The 20,238-nt window shown below is 35.2% G+C and overlaps 1 protein-coding gene across 2 annotated transcripts in view; it reads right to left on the bottom strand.

Moving 5' to 3' along the window:
• Positions 1–23: 23 nt before the first annotated feature.
• LOC132544097 (UBX domain-containing protein 11-like) overlaps positions 24–20,238 on the bottom strand; it is a 29,650-nt gene continuing 9,435 nt past the window's right edge. The window contains exons 4-16 of one of the 2 annotated variants that reach the window (XM_060207664.1): positions 18,468–18,626; positions 17,950–18,051; positions 11,295–11,389; positions 11,040–11,094; positions 10,278–10,354; positions 7,830–7,947; positions 7,252–7,385; positions 4,564–4,731; positions 3,598–3,796; positions 3,051–3,154; positions 2,550–2,617; positions 1,537–1,686; positions 24–251 (exon numbers count right to left, since the gene is read on the bottom strand). In XM_060207664.1, coding sequence (XP_060063647.1) covers positions 119–251; positions 1,537–1,686; positions 2,550–2,617; positions 3,051–3,154; positions 3,598–3,796; positions 4,564–4,731; positions 7,252–7,385; positions 7,830–7,947; positions 10,278–10,354; positions 11,040–11,094; positions 11,295–11,389; positions 17,950–18,051; positions 18,468–18,626 — 1,562 coding nt within the window. In that variant the 3' untranslated portion in view covers positions 24–118. The remainder of the gene's footprint in view (positions 252–1,536; positions 1,687–2,549; positions 2,618–3,050; positions 3,155–3,597; positions 3,797–4,563; positions 4,732–7,251; positions 7,386–7,829; positions 7,948–10,277; positions 10,355–11,039; positions 11,095–11,294; positions 11,390–17,949; positions 18,052–18,467; positions 18,627–20,238) is intronic. The other variant, XM_060207665.1, reaches the window with a different exon arrangement.

Below are 20,238 nucleotides of genomic sequence, written 5' to 3' on the forward strand. Positions count from 1 at the left end.
ACCACATTGCAAATATTGTAAATGGCTACAGTGTGTAAGCACATCAGGGCAATGTCTATCTGACATAAACAGCAGTTTGACTATAACATGAAAAGTTTCGAATAATGTTATAACATGGCTAGGACTTTTTCTGTCGTAGATGTAGCACAGCATTGGGAGTGAGGCCAGCAGACTCTAGTGAAGCCGAATTATTGTCGTACACTTTCGTAGGGTAAGTTGAAACTATCTGGTACTCAGGCAAGCCCATTGGTCTGTGAAAGAAAACATCATAGTACTGTTCAAAATACAAAAACAAATATAAGGTGCTAGAAGATCTGAGCATACCATGAGAACAATATCAAGATTTTGATAAAAACAGCACAACAGTTTTATACATTTTTCTTTATCCTTGTAATGATATTTTTTAAATGACATTGTGCCAACAGATAATGTATAATATGATTCTAGCCTTCATGTTATGATTGATATGATCATATTTCATTGTGACAGATCAAAAGTAGAGGTAAAAACACAAGTAGCTGGTACTGTAAAGGCCTCAGCAGTTTTCGTTAATGGACAATCTAATGCAGCCTCTGTGCTATAATTAATAGACAATCTAATGCAGCCTCTGTGCTATAATTAATAGACATTCTATTGCAGCCTCTGAGCTATCATTAATGGACTTCCTATTGTAGCCTGTGCACTATCATTAATGGACTTCCTATTTGCTATCATTAATAGACTGTTTTTATCTAACAACTATATTTTTCAATATTTTATTCAATTCTTGAAAATAGCTTGAAAATATTCCCTCAAAATTGATAACTTTTACAATATTTGAATGCATGGTCTTCAAAATACTTATATATACCTGATCATACTTGTATATATCTGACCATATATATATATATATAATTTAAAAAGATAAAAACTTTGTGTATTGTATATACAGAGAAAACTTTAGTGATAAATTTGTTTGTCATGTTAAGTGATTAATTTCTCTCTCTATATATATATATATCTTACCATACTTATAAATATATAACTGACCATACATATATATATATATATATATATATACCTGACCAAACTTATATATATATATCTGACGTTACTTGTATACCTACCTGAGCATTGTCTCTATTACTTCACCAATCCTATACCTATTCTTGTTTTTAGGATCCAGTACTTATATTTGACCATACAGTCAATATATCTGCCTATACTCTATCTGTTACACTAAGTAAAATGCATCATGATCTAGTCTATCTACACAGTGATCCTGTATATCCAACCTGTTGTTTGTTATTTTTGTTTATGTTGTTTCTTGCCTTGTTTGTACCTGTATTGTCCTGTATTTTTATAGTATGTAACTTTATTTGACATTCTGTGCTGATGTACCTGAAGTAACTTGTGCAATATCTTGTGTCTTGAAAGGGATGAATCACTTAAGACAATTTACTTGTTTGTGCTGTTGCTCTTTCTTCAGTGATCATATTTCTGTGTATACTTATATATCTGTTCTTACTTATATCTACCTTAACATCTGATATATACCTGTGTATGTCTATATATTTTCTGAGGTCTCCGATGGTTTCCCAGAACTTCATCTTGAGGATATATGTTTGATTACCACTGTCTGATTTCACTCGCAGTGTACTGATGTCTCGAGGTGTAGATGGCCGTTTTGACTCTTCCAGCTCCAGTCTGTAACCATAGGAATGTGGTAACTATATATAACAGTTGATCTCTTTCTCTACAAATTGGAATGTAAGTTTTATCCCTTGAAACATCTAAGACTCCAGGGAGGTATTATGAAACTATGCAAATTTAAAGGCAACAAAAATTTTATACTAAATACCTTGTATAAAGTCTGTGGTATATACAGTTCACTAACTTTGTTGGTCTGATGTTGTCAGCACACTTTTCCAATTAAATAAAAATTTTGGTCCTTCTATTATGCCTTACAAAATTTTTGTAGTAACCAGTATATCGTCTTGATACAGTAGCGGCAAAATTGGCCAAGATCAGAACCCTAGCAATCACAAGGTCATGAGAATTTACATACATGGTTGGTAATTTACAGTATAAATTTGGTTTTGTAAACAAACTCTTATATTCCCCTTATTAGCCAGAGAACTTATTAATTGTATTTTGAGGAGTTGTATGTACAAAGATTGAAAAGCAAATATATCAAATAAGACCAAACAAGTTCCCAGTTCAAGAACTAATACTACATGAAATTATATTTTAAGCATCAGTATAAGAATATGTTCTTTTTCAACTTAGCAAATACAATCAGTGGATCACAACCAATCACAATTATCATTTTAACCTTTTCCAAGTACATTTAAATCATAAGTGGACATCCTTAGCTTTATTTTCAAGGAGACTTCATTCTTTTTTAGCACCACATTAAACATAAGATACTTATGCTTATCATTCATATTTCTGACAAAAATTAGTATGCAAAGTATCAGTTTAACCCTAATTTTCCACACATAACTCACTGATGAAGAATGAGTGTAAGTGATCCTCATACCACATTAGATCAACATACTATATCTTACCTCTTCCTCATATCCTTGACCACATCTGTGTCCACTACAGTGACCGGTGGAACTGTTGATTTTCCTCCCTGAAAACACCGAAGCAGAATTCCTGATTTATAAGTTCTTCACTTGGGCAGATTGAAGTTAAGAACAAATAAGAATATTGACGACAAGTCAGTGGACTACAGAGCCTTAATAGAACAGTTAAATGAGAGAGCATAAGATTTCAAACAGCCAAAATAAAATTTCAATATCATTTGACACCCAATCAAAGCCCATGTTGTATTCTAAACTCCTTTCCCTTGAAAGGAACCTACCCTGTTTTTTCATACTGCATTTTCTAATCATTAGATTAATACACTTTATACAGTTTTATACACAATAATACAGTTTAAATACCACAACATACAAAAAAATTTGTATAGGAACTTTCGGTAAAAATTGTTGGTTTTAAACTGAGAACAGAAAAAATTGAATAAAGTTTTAACAAATTTGCGTCCACAATGAAAATTTTGATACCTTGAGAGTGTCATGAACAGATTCTCGGATGTCAATCACCTTGCCATCTTTGATGACATTCTTTGGGAGCTTATTTAGGAACTGCTCAGAAGACATCTTTTTGCCTGTAATTACAATGCTTAGTTGGATGATCAACATTGTCAGAGTATGTAAAATCACGACAAGTGACAGGGCAAATGGGAACCACCACCCCCTCCCACCCCCTACCCTAATCTCAGTAGGTAATTAACTCATCTACTGTTACATCCCCATTTATAACCAACTTATACACAGTATACACAGCACCATGTATAATTTTGAACAGCACAAAAAAGTCATTATACATTTCCATATAAAAATATTCTAAACATGGCATACATACTATTATTTCACAAACGTGTTGATTTTAAACTGAAAAGTAAAAAAAAACATGATTTCTCCTAGGAAATATATATTACTTTGGTGTTCAGTCTTAGCTGGGATATATATGTATGTTATTTTGGTGTTCAGTCAAAATATATGTTTAAAGATTTATCAGATTAACTGTTTTTTACACAAATAAGTATACCTGGATGTTCACTTGTGACCTCTAACTTTTCCTGGGTATCTTTGCGGAACATACGCACAGGTTCTGACACCTGACTTGCTTTGTCCAGATTGGAAGGAACCAATCGTGATGGTTTAGTGTCTCCACCCAAAACCTGCCCTGCTCCAGCGAATGCAGCGGCTCGCTTGTCATTGAAATGAACTGACCTCAAATCTCGAATCTGAGAAAATGATTTGTACATAACTTTGAACACAAATACTAATGGTTGGTGTGAACAAACATTTTTCTCATGGAAGTTTCTGAAACTAATCTCACCACACCTTGTATTTAGGTACAATGTTTCTGATGTCAAATAAATGTGCTATTATCAAGACCATGGGGTCTAGGAAAGTTTTTCTCTTAAAAAAAAAGCATTAAATTTATCTAATTTGTCAAAACATGTAGGGAAAAGCTGTAATATCTAGGAACAAAACATCATTTGGTTTTAAAATGTTTCTCTCTGTGGTCAGTACACCTATCAAATATTTTAAAACCCTTGATATATATAATATTCAAAATCATATCTTTTTACCTGTAATATCACCTAAATAAAGATACAAATTGCTCCCATCCTAATGCTGGATTTAACACAGTTAAACAAGTATTAGAAGTATTTATTTTTGTGACTCGAATTGGCAAGCAAAAGCTCAAAACTAACACCATGTTTCACATAAAATAAAAACAAATTGAGGATACTTTTTACCATATAACTCATTTTGCATGATTATGTGATAAATAGTAATTTATTGTGACTATAGGCCTAAAATTCAGTAAATAAACACAATGTAAACTACTTTTGTTACGTTATTTTCTTACTTCATTCTTTATACAGCTCCTTTAGTCTAAACTTTACACGGTACGATAACAAAGGTCAAGCCATTTGAAATGCTTGATGTTTGCAGTATTCAAATATTATCTTATAACAGCAAGATGTTCATTACTACTCACAACAAAGGGAACACCATCTGGGTAACGGTTCTGTAGCTCTGATGGGAAGTACCCATCCATGATGTCACGCATAAAAGTCTGTGTCATCGGGTCACTGAACGATCGGAACGGGCCGCTATACAACATCATCCCATTGGAATACAGAGTGAACTGGACAGGGTCTGGAGGCTGAAAAACATGGATTATTACATTCTTAATATTTATTATTCATTTAGCAGGTTTTATGTCCAGTGTTAACACCTATTGACCTTTCAGTGGACATGGAAAGCTCTAATAAGTACATCTTTTCCCTGTAAATGATTGACAAGTGTATCAATACTAGAATATTATACAAACTTTACACCTATAGACTATACAGGTACATCAAGACTAAGATGGCTTATTATATAGGCAATCAAAGATTATTTAATATATATAGTCTTGATAACAAACCTCCATCATCACATTCTGACTTTGCCTTACAATTATGTATCATTGATTTCTGACCAGTAAGCCATACCTTATAAGCAATTACCTGACATGTCCTGTCAGTCAGCATAAGGGCTTAGCGAGAACAGAAGGCCAGTTAAAAATATGAAACAGTGAAACATGTAGAATTTGTCTGTATTTTTTATCAATATATAGCAAACAGAAACTTGTTGAATTATACATACCTAACAATGAGATAGGAATTAATTGAACATGGCTTTTTAGTTATCGTAATTAATTAAAGAAAAGATTGTAAATATAACAAAAAGAAAGAAAGTATTGACAAATCCCACCAACACATTCAGTATAACACCTACCTAGGGTCTGGCCCCACCAACACATTCAGTATAACACCTACCTAGAGTCTGGCCCCACCAACACATTCAGTATAACACCTACTCAGAGTCTGGCCCCACCAACACATTCAGTATAACACCTATCTAGAGTCTGGCCCCACCAACACATTCAGTATAACACCTACCTAGGATCTGGCCCTGCCAACACATTCAGTATAACATTTACCTAGCGTCTGGCCCCACCAACACATTCAGTATAACACCTACCTAGGATCTGGCCCCGCCAACACATTCAGTATAACATTTACCTAGAGTCTGGCCCCGCCAACACATTCAGTATAACACCTAACTAGAGTCTGGCCCCACCAGCACATTTAGTATAACACCTACCCAGAGTCTGGCCCCACTAACACATTCAGTATAACACCTACCTAGGGTCTGGCCCCACCAACACATTCAGTATAACACCTACCTAAAGTCTTGCCCCACCAACACATTCAGTAAAACACCTACCCAGAGTCTGGCCCCACCAACACATTCAGTAAAAGACCTACCTAGAGTCTGGCCCCACCAACACATTCAGTAAAACACCTACCCAGAGTCTGGCCCCACCAACACATTCAGTAAAACACCTACTCAGAGTCTGGCCACACCAACACATTCAGTATAACACCTACCCAGAGTCTGGCCCCACCAACACATTCAGTATAACACTTACCTAGAGCCTTGCCCCACCAACACATTCAGTATAACACCTATCTAAAGTCTTGCCCCACCAACACATTCAGTAAAACACCTACCCAGAGTCTGGCCCCACCAACACATTCAGTAAAAGACCTACCTAGAGTCTGGCCCCACCAACACATTCAGTAAAACACCTACCCAGAGTCTGGCCCCACCAACACATTCAGTAAAACACCTACCCAGAGTCTGGCCCCACCAACACATTCAGTAAAACACCTACCCAGAGTCTGGCCCCACCAACACATTCAGTAAAACACCTACCCAGAGTCTGGCCCCACCAACACATTCAGTATAACATTTACCTAGAGTCTAGCCCTACCAACACATTCAGTATAACATTTACCTAGAGTCTGGCCCCACCAACACATTCAGTAAAACACCTACCCAGAATCTGGCCCCACCAACACATTCAGTATAGCACCTACCTAGAGTATGGCCCCACGAACACATTCAGTATAACACCTACCTAGAGTCTGGCCCCACCAACACATTCAGTATAACATTTACCTAGAGTCTGGCCCCACCAACACATTCAGTATAACATTTACCTAGAGTCTGGCCCCACCAACACATTCAGTAAAACACCTACCCAGAATCTGGCCCCACCAACACATTCAGTATAGCACCTACCTAGAGTATGGCCCCACCAACACATTCAGTATAACACCTACCTAGAGTCTGGCCCCACCAACACATTCAGTATAACATTTACCTAGAGTCTGGCCCCACCAACACATTCAGTATAACATTTACCTAGAGTCTGGCCCCACCAACACAGTCAGTAAAACACCTACCCAGAATCTGGCCCCACCAACACATTCAGTATAGCACCTACCTAGAGTATGGCCCCACCAACACATTCAGTATAACACCTACCTAGAGTCTGGCCCCACCAACACATTCAGTATAACATTTACCTAGAGTCTGGCCCCACCAACACATTCAGTATAACATTTACCTAGAGTCTGGCCCCACCAACACATTCAGTATAACATTTACCTAGAGTCTGGCCCCACCAACACATTCAGTATAATACCTACCCAGAGTATTTTCATTTCCCTTTTTTTTTCTTGCCAACACATTCAGCATAAGGTTTTACCTTCATTCTCCCCTACCAGCAAGTACAGTAATACACATACCTTGAGTCTTGCCCTACCAGCACATAGAGTGATACACATACCTTGAGTCTTGCCCCATCTGTAGTGTGTTGTATTTTAGATACACCCTCCCCTGCTAACACATTCAGCTCTCTGATATTCTCTATTACTGAATTGAAGTCAACCTCAAACTCTGGCTGGTTGGACACAGAGGTACCTGATTGTGCACAGAGAAAATAAGATTTATTTAATACATATACAACATAAATGTTCCTGCATATATGTACGGCGTATTTTTCATTAAATACAGCAGCATTTATGGAAAATATATGATTCATGTTATTGAACACAATTATTCTTAAATATTCATGTCATTGTGAAAATTATTTTTTTTCTGGCAGTTTTAAAAAATGCCCTCAAGGATGATACGAATAAGCAAGTGGTTGCAATATTACTTCCATAATCTCTCTTGGTGTACAAAGATACCTTCTTCATTTTAAAGTGAATATAGAGTTTACAACACAAGAGAAAAAGAATACTTCAATATTTTTGTTTGAAATAATTCCATGTTGTGATATATCAAATCATTCAAAATAATCAGGTTTTCAACGAAGAAAACTGTAAAAACTGAAGAATAAGTAGCAATTTGTTTTTTACAAACCTGGTCGCCATGTATCACCTTCACTGCTTGTTGTCGAGCTTCCTTCATCATTGTACACATCTGAGTTAGGGTTACTCTTGTCACCAACCCATACCATACCATAGTCAGCCAGGAAGGCCTTCAACAGTGTCATCAAGACTCTTTACACTAATAACTTGTTTCAAAACCTGATAAACCATTTTTATTTTCTCAATTCTCAACATTACAACATGGTCCATATTCAGAATGTTATATTTTCTGTGTATTATCAAATAAAAAAAAAATAAAATAAAATCACCACTAACTCAACTGTTACAAACAAAACAACAGTTACAAACAAGAGAATCAGTGAAACTGATGAATGCTCCCAGAAAACGACTTTATCGGACACACAATCTTAACAAAGGGCTGTAATTCTGCAATTAAGGGTTGGAGGTCTGGAATTTTGTAATACTGCAGAGTTTCTTAGCATGACGACAATGTATACACCAAGTTTCATGAATGCATGCAAAGCTATGTTCATGACACAGAGGGTAATAACTCTGGGGGGGTCATGGACCTTCACATTGCTACAGTGTACCTTGCTTTTGAATGACATGTATATATCACATTTCAATATCCAAGTGAATATATACTTGCAAGCAAAGTAATGTCCTGGGCACAAAATTTTAACGAAGGGCAATAACTATGTAATTAAGGGGTTGTGAGCCCTCAAATCAGTAAACTGCACATTGTCTTCATATGATCAATGTATACACCATGTTTTAATATCCTAGCTTAAATGTAAGCTATTTCTATACTAAGAACAATAACTCTGTGACTGAGGGGTCATGGGACCTTAAAACGCACATTGCCTTAGTATGATCAATGTGTCCACCAAGTTTCATCATTCTTGGTTAAATGTAAGCAATTTAAAGTTTTGCTCTAAAAAGAAAATTTTAACAAAAGGCAATAACCTCTAATTAAAGGGTTGTGGGTCCTAACATTGGTACACTGCACAACAACTTAGCATGATCAATGTGTACAACAAGTTTCATTACCCTAGTTTAAATGCAAGCAAAGTTATGCTCTGGACATGAAAAAGGGGATGACATCCCTGAATTTCATACACTGCACATTGCTATAGTATGACCAGTGTATACAAAAAGTTTTGTGATCCTTGCTTAACTGTAGGCAAAGTTATGTTTCGGACACTAAAAGGATGAACGGACATGATAGTGACTATAAGCCCCCCGAAAATTTCTAGGAGCATAAAAAGAAACAAAGTACAACTTAAAGTCAATCAAGTGGAACAGTCATGAAAAACATCCTGATGATTAATTATAGATTGGAGGAAATGTTCAACTCACTTCATTCAAAATTATCCTGTACAGTTTTTGTGTTTATATATTTGCAGGTTTGCATAATTATGTTACACAGCAAATTAATCTAATAATGATAGGGCCATTTCATAAAGCTATGGTAAAGAGCATATCAGCATAGTCTGAAAACAAGCACTACATGTCTGTCACACTAAATATATCATTACGGTCTGAAAACAAGCACTACATGTCTGTCACACTATATACATCAGCATGGTCTGAAAACAAGCACTACATGTCTGTCACACTATCTATATCAGCATGGTATGAAAACAAGCACTACATGTCTGTCACACTATATACATCAGCATGGTCTGAAAACAAGCACTACATGTCTGTCACACTATATACATCAGCATGGTCTGAAAACAAGCACTACATGTCTGTCACACTATATACATCAGCATGGTATGAAAACAAGCACTACATGTCTGTAACACTATATACATCAGCATGGTATGAAAACAAGCACTACATGTCTGTCACGCTATATACATCAGCATGGTCTGAAAACAAGCACTACATGTCTGTCACACTATATACATCAGCATGGTCTGAAAACAAGCACTACATGTCTGTCACACTATATACATCAACATGGTCTGAAAACAAGCACTACATGCCTGTCACACTATCTATATCAGCATGGTCTGATGTCTACAAACACTAGACTACATAGCTATAGATTTGACACAGTACTGCTTTATCTTATGGTTACCATATTATTCACAAACACATCCAGCTTTAACTAATCATCAGGATGTTAACTATATAAGAACTATAGTTACGTTCTTGTAAATGTCTCATTTTACCTGCTGGCAGAAATATTCAATACTCAAAACACAATAAAAATCTGTCATTGTCAATGTGACATGTACATATAATTGATATTCTCTTATTCATAACTTTCTTTCCTCTTTAATATAGAAATCTTTACTATTAATGGTAAGCCTTGCCTTGATTTACATCTGGGTAATTTTTAGTTGGTAAATTATACTGTAGGCATCAATTTATATTTCTAAGTGTGAAATTTACTGTCATGAGACAAGCAGTAAGTATTTAAGATTACAAAATGTTGAATCCTTCTGTAGCATAACACACTGCTCACCTCCATCTCATGAACTTTCTGTTGTAATAACAAACATTTCTTCTCTGCTTCATTGACTCTGCTGTCACTGCTGTCACCTAGTTAAATAAATAAAAAATCTTTATTTAAAAAAAATGTTTTTGTAAAAGCTGAAACAATAAGAGGATCAATAGAAGGATTGGTAAATGTTGTCTTATTATCCTTATTTCAAATGTACATTTAAAAACTTTGTGCTGTTATCTTGTTATCTATATACCAGGTGCTGGGACTTTTTCTATATACCTTGTTTTGGGAGTACCTTGTGTTTTGAGGTTTTACATACCTTGTTTTGGGAGTACCTTGTATTTTGAGTTTTTATACACCTTGTGCTGGAAGCTTTTACATACCTTGTTTTGGTAGTACCAGTACCTTGTATTTTGAGTTTTTATACACCTTGTGCTGGAAGCTTTTACATACCTTGTTTTGGTAGTACCAGTACCTTGTATTTTGAGTTTTTATACACCTTGTGCTGGAAGCTTTTACATACCTTGTTTTGGTAGTACCTTGTATTTTGAGTTTTTATACACCTTGTGCTGGGAGCTTTCACATACCTTGTTTTGGAAGTACCTTGTATTTTGAGTTTTTATACACCTTGTGCTGGGAGCTTTTACATACCTTGTTTTGGGAGTACCTTGTATTTTGAGTTTTTATATACCTTGTGCTGGGAGCTTTTACATACCTTGTTTTGGGAGTACCTTGTGTTTTTGGCTTTTTATATAGCTCAAAGTGGGAGCCTTTACATACCTTGTGCCTTTTGAAGTATTTTGAGTTTCTCATCCAACACCCTGATCCGTTTATCCTAAATGACAGAATTAGATTGAATATAAAGAGAAAAGATTTGGGGAGAGGTATTTTCAAATAAATCTGATCAAAATCATCAAATTTGATAAACTAGAAAATGATTCCGAAATGTTTTACTATATTTCTGATATCTTCAAACTGATCTAATTACGAAGGAGGCAATTATCTTTTAATGATAATGCAGGTGTAGTTATATACCTTTTCTGTGATTTCCTTGGTCTGATGGGACACACGTTGCTCTAACAAGGAAATTCTGTTCATCATGGCTGTCATCAGTTCATGATCATTCGGAGCTGAGAACAAGAAAATTCAGCACATTAGTACAGTAGGATTTTCTTAATTGTTTACAGCAAATCTTTCATGTTTATGTGATACTTACTCTGCAGTGAGTCATCGGGAATGTCAGTCACAGATTATCTTCTTACGTGTATTTACCAATACCAATAAAAAAGGAGAGATTCTTACTCTTTAGATGAATGATTTTAAAACTATGTTTAATAAGAATTACATATTACCAAATGTGTGATCTCAATTCGAAGAAAATTGTCTCTGAGTATTCTAACAACATGAAGAACACAATATGTTGTAATCAGACATGAAACAAACTATGATAACACAGCATTTTGTTGGACTGGCAGAATGCTTGGATGTTGTAACACACATTTATTTACACAAATCACTTGAATGATTCAAATTATGTTCAGGTTTGCAGACAACAGTTAAATCTTAAACACCATTTGATCATAGTGAACCACAATTATGCTGCATTATTAGTAGGTGACAGAGCTTCATATATGTTGGTTGCCATGATTAACTATAAAGTGTCATGTCAATCAATAGATCAATTTGGCAATTCTAAGATCTCCATCAATGATAGTAACCCAAAGTTACCTTTACTCCCTTCCTACAGTTACTAAATGACAATGGTAACCCAAAGTTACCTTTACTCCCTTCCTACAGTTACTAAATGACAATGGTAACCCAAAGTTACCTTTACTCCCTTCCTACAGTTACTACATGGCAATGGTAACCCAAAGTTACCCTTACTCCCTTCCTACAGTTACTAAATGACAATGGTAACCCAAAGTTACCCTTAATCCCTTCCTACAGTTACTTAATGACAATGGTAACACAAAGTTACCTTTACTCCCTTCCTACAGTTACTAAATGACAATGGTAACCCAAAGTTACCCTTAATCCCTTCCTACAGTTACTTAATGACAATGGTAACACAAAGTTACCTACAGTTACTAAATGACAATGGTAACACAAAGTTACCTTTACTCCCTTCCTACAGTTACTAAATGACAATGGTAACCCAAAGTTACCTTTACTCCCTTCCTACAGTTACTAAATGACAATGGTAACCCAAAGTTACCTTTACTCCCTTCCTACAGTTACTAAATGACAATGGTAACCCAAAGTTACCTTTACTCCCTTCCTACAGTTACTAAATGACAATGGTAACCCAAAGTTACCTTTACTTCCTTCCTACAGTTACTAAATGACAATGGTTACACAAAGTTAACCTTACTCCCTTCCTGCAGTTACTAAATGACAATGGTAACCCAAAGTTACCTTTACTCCCTTCCTACAGTTACTAAATGACAATGGTTACACAAAGTTAACCTTACTCCCTTCCTGCAGTTACTAAATGACAATGGTAACCCAAAGTTACCCTTACTCCCTTCCTACAGTTACTAAATGACAATGGTAACCCAAAGTTACCTTTACTCCCTTCCTACAGTTACTAAATGACAATGGTAACCATAAGTTAACCTTACTCCCTTCCTACAGTTACTTAATGACAATGGTAACACAAAGTTACCTTTACTCCCTTCCTACAGTTACTAAATGACAATGGTAACCCAAAGTTACCTTTACTCCCTTCCTGCAGTTACTAAATGACAATGGTAACCATAAGTTAACCTTACTCCCTTCCTACAGTTACTTAATGACAATGGTAACACAAAGTTACCTTTACTCCCTTCCTACAGTTACTAAATGACAATGGTAACCCAAAGTTACCTTTACTCCCTTCCTGCAGTTACTAAATGACAATGGTAACCATAAGTTAACCTTACTCCCTTCCTACAGTTACTTAATGACAATGGTAACACAAAGTTACCTTTACTCCCTTCCTACAGTTACTAAATGACAATGGTAACCCAAAGTTACCTTTACTCCCTTCCTACAGTTACTACATGGCAATGGTAACCATAAGTTAACCTTACTCCCTTCCTACAGTTACTTAATGACAATGGTAACACAAAGTTACCTTTACTCCCTTCCTACAGTTACTAAATGACAATGGTAACCCAAAGTTACCTTTACTCCCTTCCTACAGTTACTAAATGACAATGGTAACCCAAAGTTACCTTTACTCCCTTCCTACAGTTACTAAATGACAATGGTAACCCAAAGTTACCTTTACTCCCTTCCTACAGTTACTAAATGACAATGGTAACCCAAAGTTACCTTTACTTCCTTCCTACAGTTACTAAATGACAATGGTTACACAAAGTTAACCTTACTCCCTTCCTGCAGTTACTAAATGACAATGGTAACCCAAAGTTACCCTTACTCCCTTCCTACAGTTACTAAATGACAATGGTAACCCAAAGTTACCTTTACTCCCTTCCTGCAGTTACTAAATGACAATGGTTACACAAAGTTACCTTTACTCCCTTCCTACAGTTACTTAATGACAATGGTAACACAAAGTTACCTTTACTCCCTTCCTACAGTTACTAAATGACAATGGTAACCCAAAGTTACCTTTACTCCCTTCCTACAGTTACTACATGGCAATGGTAACCATAAGTTAACCTTACTCCCTTCCTACAGTTACTTAATGACAATGGTAACACAAAGTTACCTTTACTCCCTTCCTACAGTTACTAAATGACAATGGTAACCCAAAGTTACCTTTACTCCCTTCCTACAGTTACTACATGGCAATGGTAACCATAAGTTAACCTTACTCCCTTCCTACAGTTACTTAATGACAATGGTAACACAAAGTTACCTTTACTCCCTTCCTACAGTTACTAAATGACAATGGTAACCCAAAGTTACCTTTACTCCCTTCCTACAGTTACTAAATGACAATGGTAACCCAAAGTTACCTTTACTCCCTTCCTACAGTTACTAAATGACAAAGTTACCACTGGTTTGGATCTCTCTGATAACAAAGGACGATATGGATGATTGATCACCACAAATTTTAAATCAAACAAGCAAATATTGAAATAAACACTCACTAGCATGATAATGTAAATATACATTGTAAAGTCACCGAGGTGTAAACATTCACATCACCAAATACTGACAATGTGATGTAGATCAGTTAATATAATAAATATAGTATCACTGCGTTATATACCACATCAAAAATAAAACAGTAACCACTTAGGATGTTTAGTGATGTAAGCATCAAAGTACCATGACTGTAAATCACTTTCAGATCAAACAAAAGAATAAATCTGGTCAATCATTGTGAAGCGATGGGAAGCTATAATAAACCAGAAATAGGCTAGAAAGTTCTTACATGTATAAAACATGGGATGCTTATTTTGGATATGGTATGTGTACTGATATACTTAGCTTTTGGTTTAGTTAGTACAGACTTAAAACCAAAGGTTAAATCAAGGCAATCATGGAACACTGAAATTCAATATGGAATTTATTTACTTAATAGTAAATATGCTTAGTAGTTTCACCAGCATATAAGTTGTACTTAAAGGTTTTTATTGTCTGTCTGTCTGTCTGTCTGTCTGTCTGTCTGTCTGTCTGTCTGTCTCTGAACTGTTATCTTTAAACTAATAGTACAGGACTTGTCTTACAGCCATTACTGAAATCTTGTACAAATGTTGTAGGAACTAAAGTATTGCATCTCAGATATCAGACTCCATGAATAAATTAAAAGTTGCTGAAAATAGAGTATAACCAACATTTTGCTGAAACATTATCACTTGGTGACTGTGATCACAATCAAAGGAAAATGCCCCAGACTACAAGGTCAAAAGTCAATGTGAAAGTCACAGAGAATTAGTTCTATTTCTCTGCTATAGATATTTTGTAAGACTTTATAAATGATGCTACAGAATTGTGGAAGTAGTTAATTTAGGCAGAGGATGGAGATATTATTTCAAATTCATGAATTGATGAATTTCAATTGTTTGAATATCAATACATTTACTGAAGTGCAGCCAAGTATCTAGGGTGTAATCTTCCTCTGGTATTCTATAGTAATAATAGTAATGATCCTTAATACTTTTCAGATTCTTTTTCCCTGACAAAGATATAGAATCATTTATCTACAGTTAAAGTTAACAGAATATAATGGGCGTCAAATTATTTGTTTGTTTTTTTGTTTTGCACTGTATTGCCAGTCAGGGTCGCTTAAGGTGGGGGTCGATTGACTGATGGCTACTTCAATGAATACCATGCAATAAGGCCAGCTTCCATTCTTGAGAGAAATTGGAATAAAGTCTTGTCTAAAGACACAATGTCGGCACATGGTGATCTGTAATCTCACCTTTCTAATAAACACAAACATCTTTGTGAAGAATTTTCTCTTTGCCAATGTTGCAAAGTTCTTTACTCTACCATCTGAGCTGTAGAAACCCCCAAACCCCAACTAGTCCTCTCCTAGTTTAAACCAGAAAGACATCACAAAAAGGTACAAACATACAACGGTTTTCTACTGAAACAAAACTCCAAACAGGATTGAGTAACACACAGGGTATTAGTAAGACTGTCAGTAGGAAAAAACTAGTCAACAGCAAATCAACAGATAGTCAAAGTTAATGAATAAAACCAAACTTACTGGGAAAAATGTGTGATATCAAACTAACAGTAGTATTAAGTCATAGTAATATGTCTCAAATATCTTTTTTAACATATTCTGTTATAAAATGTAATTCATTCTTTCAGAAATAAAGCTCATTATGAAGAGCTGTTTTTCATGTCAAGTCAAGGCCAATAGAAACAGCTGTGACAGGATTCACAACCATCCAAAATTTCCTGGCCCAGTGCAAAGTATATATGTTCTGTTCATTTGCAGAAAAAAGGAATTGATATTAACTGGCAGCAGTTACATTGTATTTACACTTGTGTAAAAAATTCAGGTTATAATATTCACTACAAGGCTATATGGTATGGTATACTTCTATAGCAAAGCAAATACTGCAAATAATACAGCTTATAAAGTAATCATCTACATACCAGTAACCTAGGTGATAAGGTAAATATATTTCTCATCTATCTACTTACTGATTAGTATAGAACAGTATAATTGTACCTAAAGTGTGTGTAAAACCTTCCACATCACCACACATATACTGAACCTTTTATTACAAGTAAAATTGACTGAAACAGCATCACTGATTTAGATACAAAAGACTTTTGTTACAGAAGAAAGTTAACATACATGGTCTATGATTTGTACAAGTAAATAGACCTTTTAATGATATCAAATAGTGCACATTAGTTCTATACACCAATTATTTCAGATCTCCATACTTAAAACGCCTAATACATTTGTCATTGAACCAAGCTACTCTGGACAAAAAAACCAATGCAACCTGAAGATGTTTTGAATTTTAACATTTTTCCTCATTCCGTATCATTCAATATTGTTTATGAGGCCTGGTATAAAATAAAGAAATAGCTTCAAACTATGTTTAAGCCCTTATGATGATGATCTGAATATTGTCAAATTACTTTAATTGTATGCTGTTATGTAACAAGGGGATCTACTTATGGAACACTGAAAAGTCTAATTGTGAATGTAGGTGAATTTAACCACCAACAAAACAATCCATATCCACTACAGTGTTTTAATATAGTAAGCCAACAAAAGCTTCTTTGTCATGAGGGATACTCCCAACTGATGGTGTGTTGGCTCCTGAGCATATTATATTACTGATAGTACATTAAGTATGGTTTTCTCAAATTGTCCCTTTTTAATAAAACAAAAGTAAACTTATTATAATTACCTTGTAATTATTAATCAATTACATTTATCATTTTTCAAAACTTGAGAAACCTTCGTTTTTGAAAGTCTATCTTTCACCACACATAATATAAACATGTGCTGTTCTCTATCTTACACGTTCTTCGGATAGCATTTCTAAGTACCATAACTTTACAGTAAGAAGCCCTGGAGGCCAACATACAAATTCTTACTTGAAGTCAGCGGACTGATACAGGAAAATGAAATATTATTTGTTTGTAATTCTACTGAACAGTAATTAGTATGTTTGGGTTTATTACTAGGCATGGGTATATCACAAGATATATACAGCATATTCAAATGATAAGAAAATGTTAAATATTACCATGTACTGTTCATATGCATAATTAGTAAAACCAGAGATTAAATTCTGTTATAATGAAGGTAAACCAGCAGAGGCCCATATTATACGTTTATAAAGAATCCTTACAATGGACAGTAAAACACACAAGGTAACCACTGCAGTCCACACTTTCTATACTACTTGTAGTGGTTTTATTCAAGTTTGGATTAAAGTTGTAATTGTTCACAACCTTGAACCAAGACAACAATGTGTACAAGAGACTTACGAGATCTGCCATAATCCTTTGATACTCCTAAAATTTCGGATTGTTTCATTGAGTTATTATGAATTTTAGTAATAGTCCTAACAATTAATATGATATGGTTTTTTTCAGAGCAGATTGTTGAAAAAGGCTTGGAAACTCAAGTGACAGGTTAATGAGAAAGGGAAAAAATCAAAACTGTAAAGAGGATTTGTAAACCGCAAGCCAAAAGAGTATATATCTAAGAGCTGGCCCTGTACATCGTCAGCAGACAGGCGTTGATGCTTACCTGTGAGAAAGGTGTTATTGACGTGGGTACCATCAAACCCAGTACTCGAAGCGGCACTAGAGGGCCGATCAAATACTGGGGTGCTATTGTCATGGTAACGACCTAGAACGCACATCACCATTCATGGTTGAAAACAAGGATTGTTATATTGTGCAAAGTTAACTGTCAGAACTACGAGGATATCAAAATATTTAATGTAATAACTTCTTAACCATTGTAAGGTAAATCTGTCATGTATTTTACAAAACACTGGTTTGCAGCATAAATCAGATTCTATTCCATCACAAGCATGTGAATACTTACATATTGAATTAAATCAGATTGGTACTACATATTTCACTCATCTGAACATGTACTTGGGTCATTCCTTACGGTTTGAACAGCTAAATGTTCTTAGTATTAGACATATATTTAATAACATGCATTTTCATGCTTATTTTGAAATATTTCGGAGATGCATGAATATTTTGTTCAATATGCAAACCAGCATTCATATACCAGCTGGAATATTTTCTTACCTAAAGAGCCAGGATTGGATGTCCTGGGACTATTATGAGCTAGATGAGGATGACGTAGATTATCCAGTTTTGGTAAACCTCCCGCGAAGGGGTCCCGTGTTTTAATGCGGTGGCTAGCCATGTTGTTTGTAATCTCCTCAAGAAGTTTGCTTTCATCTTCTGTCAGAAAAAAAACAAAACAGATGTTAAATTATCTTTGTTGGAATTACTTATCACAGTATTCACTGACTGACAGATACAAAGGTAGTATACAGCCTTAACACTGATCGACAGATATCAAGGTAGTATACAGCCTCAACACTGACCAACAGATACAAAGGTAATATACAGCCTTAACACTTATCGACAGATACCAAGGTAGTATACAGCCTTAACACTGACCAACAGATACCAAGGTAGTATACAGCCTTAACACTGATCGACAGATACCAAGGCAGTATATACACCCTTAACGCTGACCAATAGATACAAAGGTAGTATACAGCCTTAATACTGACCAACAGATACCAAGGTAGTATACAGCCTTAACACTGACCAACAGATACCAAGGTAGTATACAGCCTTAACACTGATCGACAGATACCAAGGCAGTATATACACCCTTAACACTGACCAATAGATACAAAGGTAGTATACAGCCTTAACACTGACCAACAGATACCAAGGTAGTATACAGCCTTAACACTGACCAACAGATACCAAGGTAGTATACAGCCTTAACTCTGACTGACAGATCCAAAGGCAGTATACAGCTTTAACACAGAATCATTTATTTGAAAACTACAACATGCCATTGCTATTGTTGTATTCACACATAAGCATTCGATACTGTATTCATCCTATGATAAATCTAGAGGGCCAACACATTACCTTTGACTCAAATTCAGAGGCTTACTACCCGGCATGGTCTTAATGTTACATAGATATGATAGATAATGAACATACAAAACAATTATTATGTATATCATAAGGTAATTAAACAATATTACTGTTGTTGGTGATGTGGGAATATCTTAAGATCCTTTTGATAGTCTATGAAATAAACAAACTGCATGCCTTTGGACAATTATATGGAAAAACTGATGCTGCTGAACAATAGTAAGTTTGCTGAATGACATAGCTAGTTTGAAAGGAAAACAACGCCTAGGGTCATTAACACAACTATGAGGAATAGTATGGGTGCAGTGCAACAGGACATTTTGAATGAGAGTGTGCACTGGGTATCAAGCCTATTTTATTTTCGTAAATTATAACATTTGTTTAAAATGCTACAACATAAGAACAAATTAAGTAAAAAAATAATCTTCTACCAATACATCTGATCAGATTTTAAAGTAGATCAGATCACAAAGTTTCATTGTAAAGCTATGTGGAACATTACAATATTCAAAGGAGAAAGAATTATCTGACAGATCACAAAGCTTCATTGTAAAACTACATGGAACATTACAATACTCAAAGGAGAAAGAATTATCTGACAGAGTGTTTCCATAGAAAAACATTATGAACAAGTAGCTTAAAGGGATATTGTAGATAATCTTAAGTCAATCAATAAATAAAGATCCATGAATCTTTCACCAGGGTCAAAATATCATCTTCAGGCTAACAGCCTAGGAAGAAAGCATCCCATGGGGAATCACCTAACTACTACACCCTTACAAAAGATTTCCTAATATAACCTGAGATACTGTCTACCTCGAGACATTTGTGAGGAACTCCTTGTAAGTATATACGTATGTATGATTAAACATCTTCAACAAACAATACAATG

This window comes from Ylistrum balloti, unplaced genomic scaffold, assembly GCF_031769215.1.
Source record: "Ylistrum balloti isolate Yb309-2 unplaced genomic scaffold, AGI_CSIRO_Ybal_v1 Utg369780, whole genome shotgun sequence".
Classification (NCBI taxonomy): Eukaryota; Metazoa; Mollusca; class Bivalvia; order Pectinida; family Pectinidae; genus Ylistrum; species Ylistrum balloti.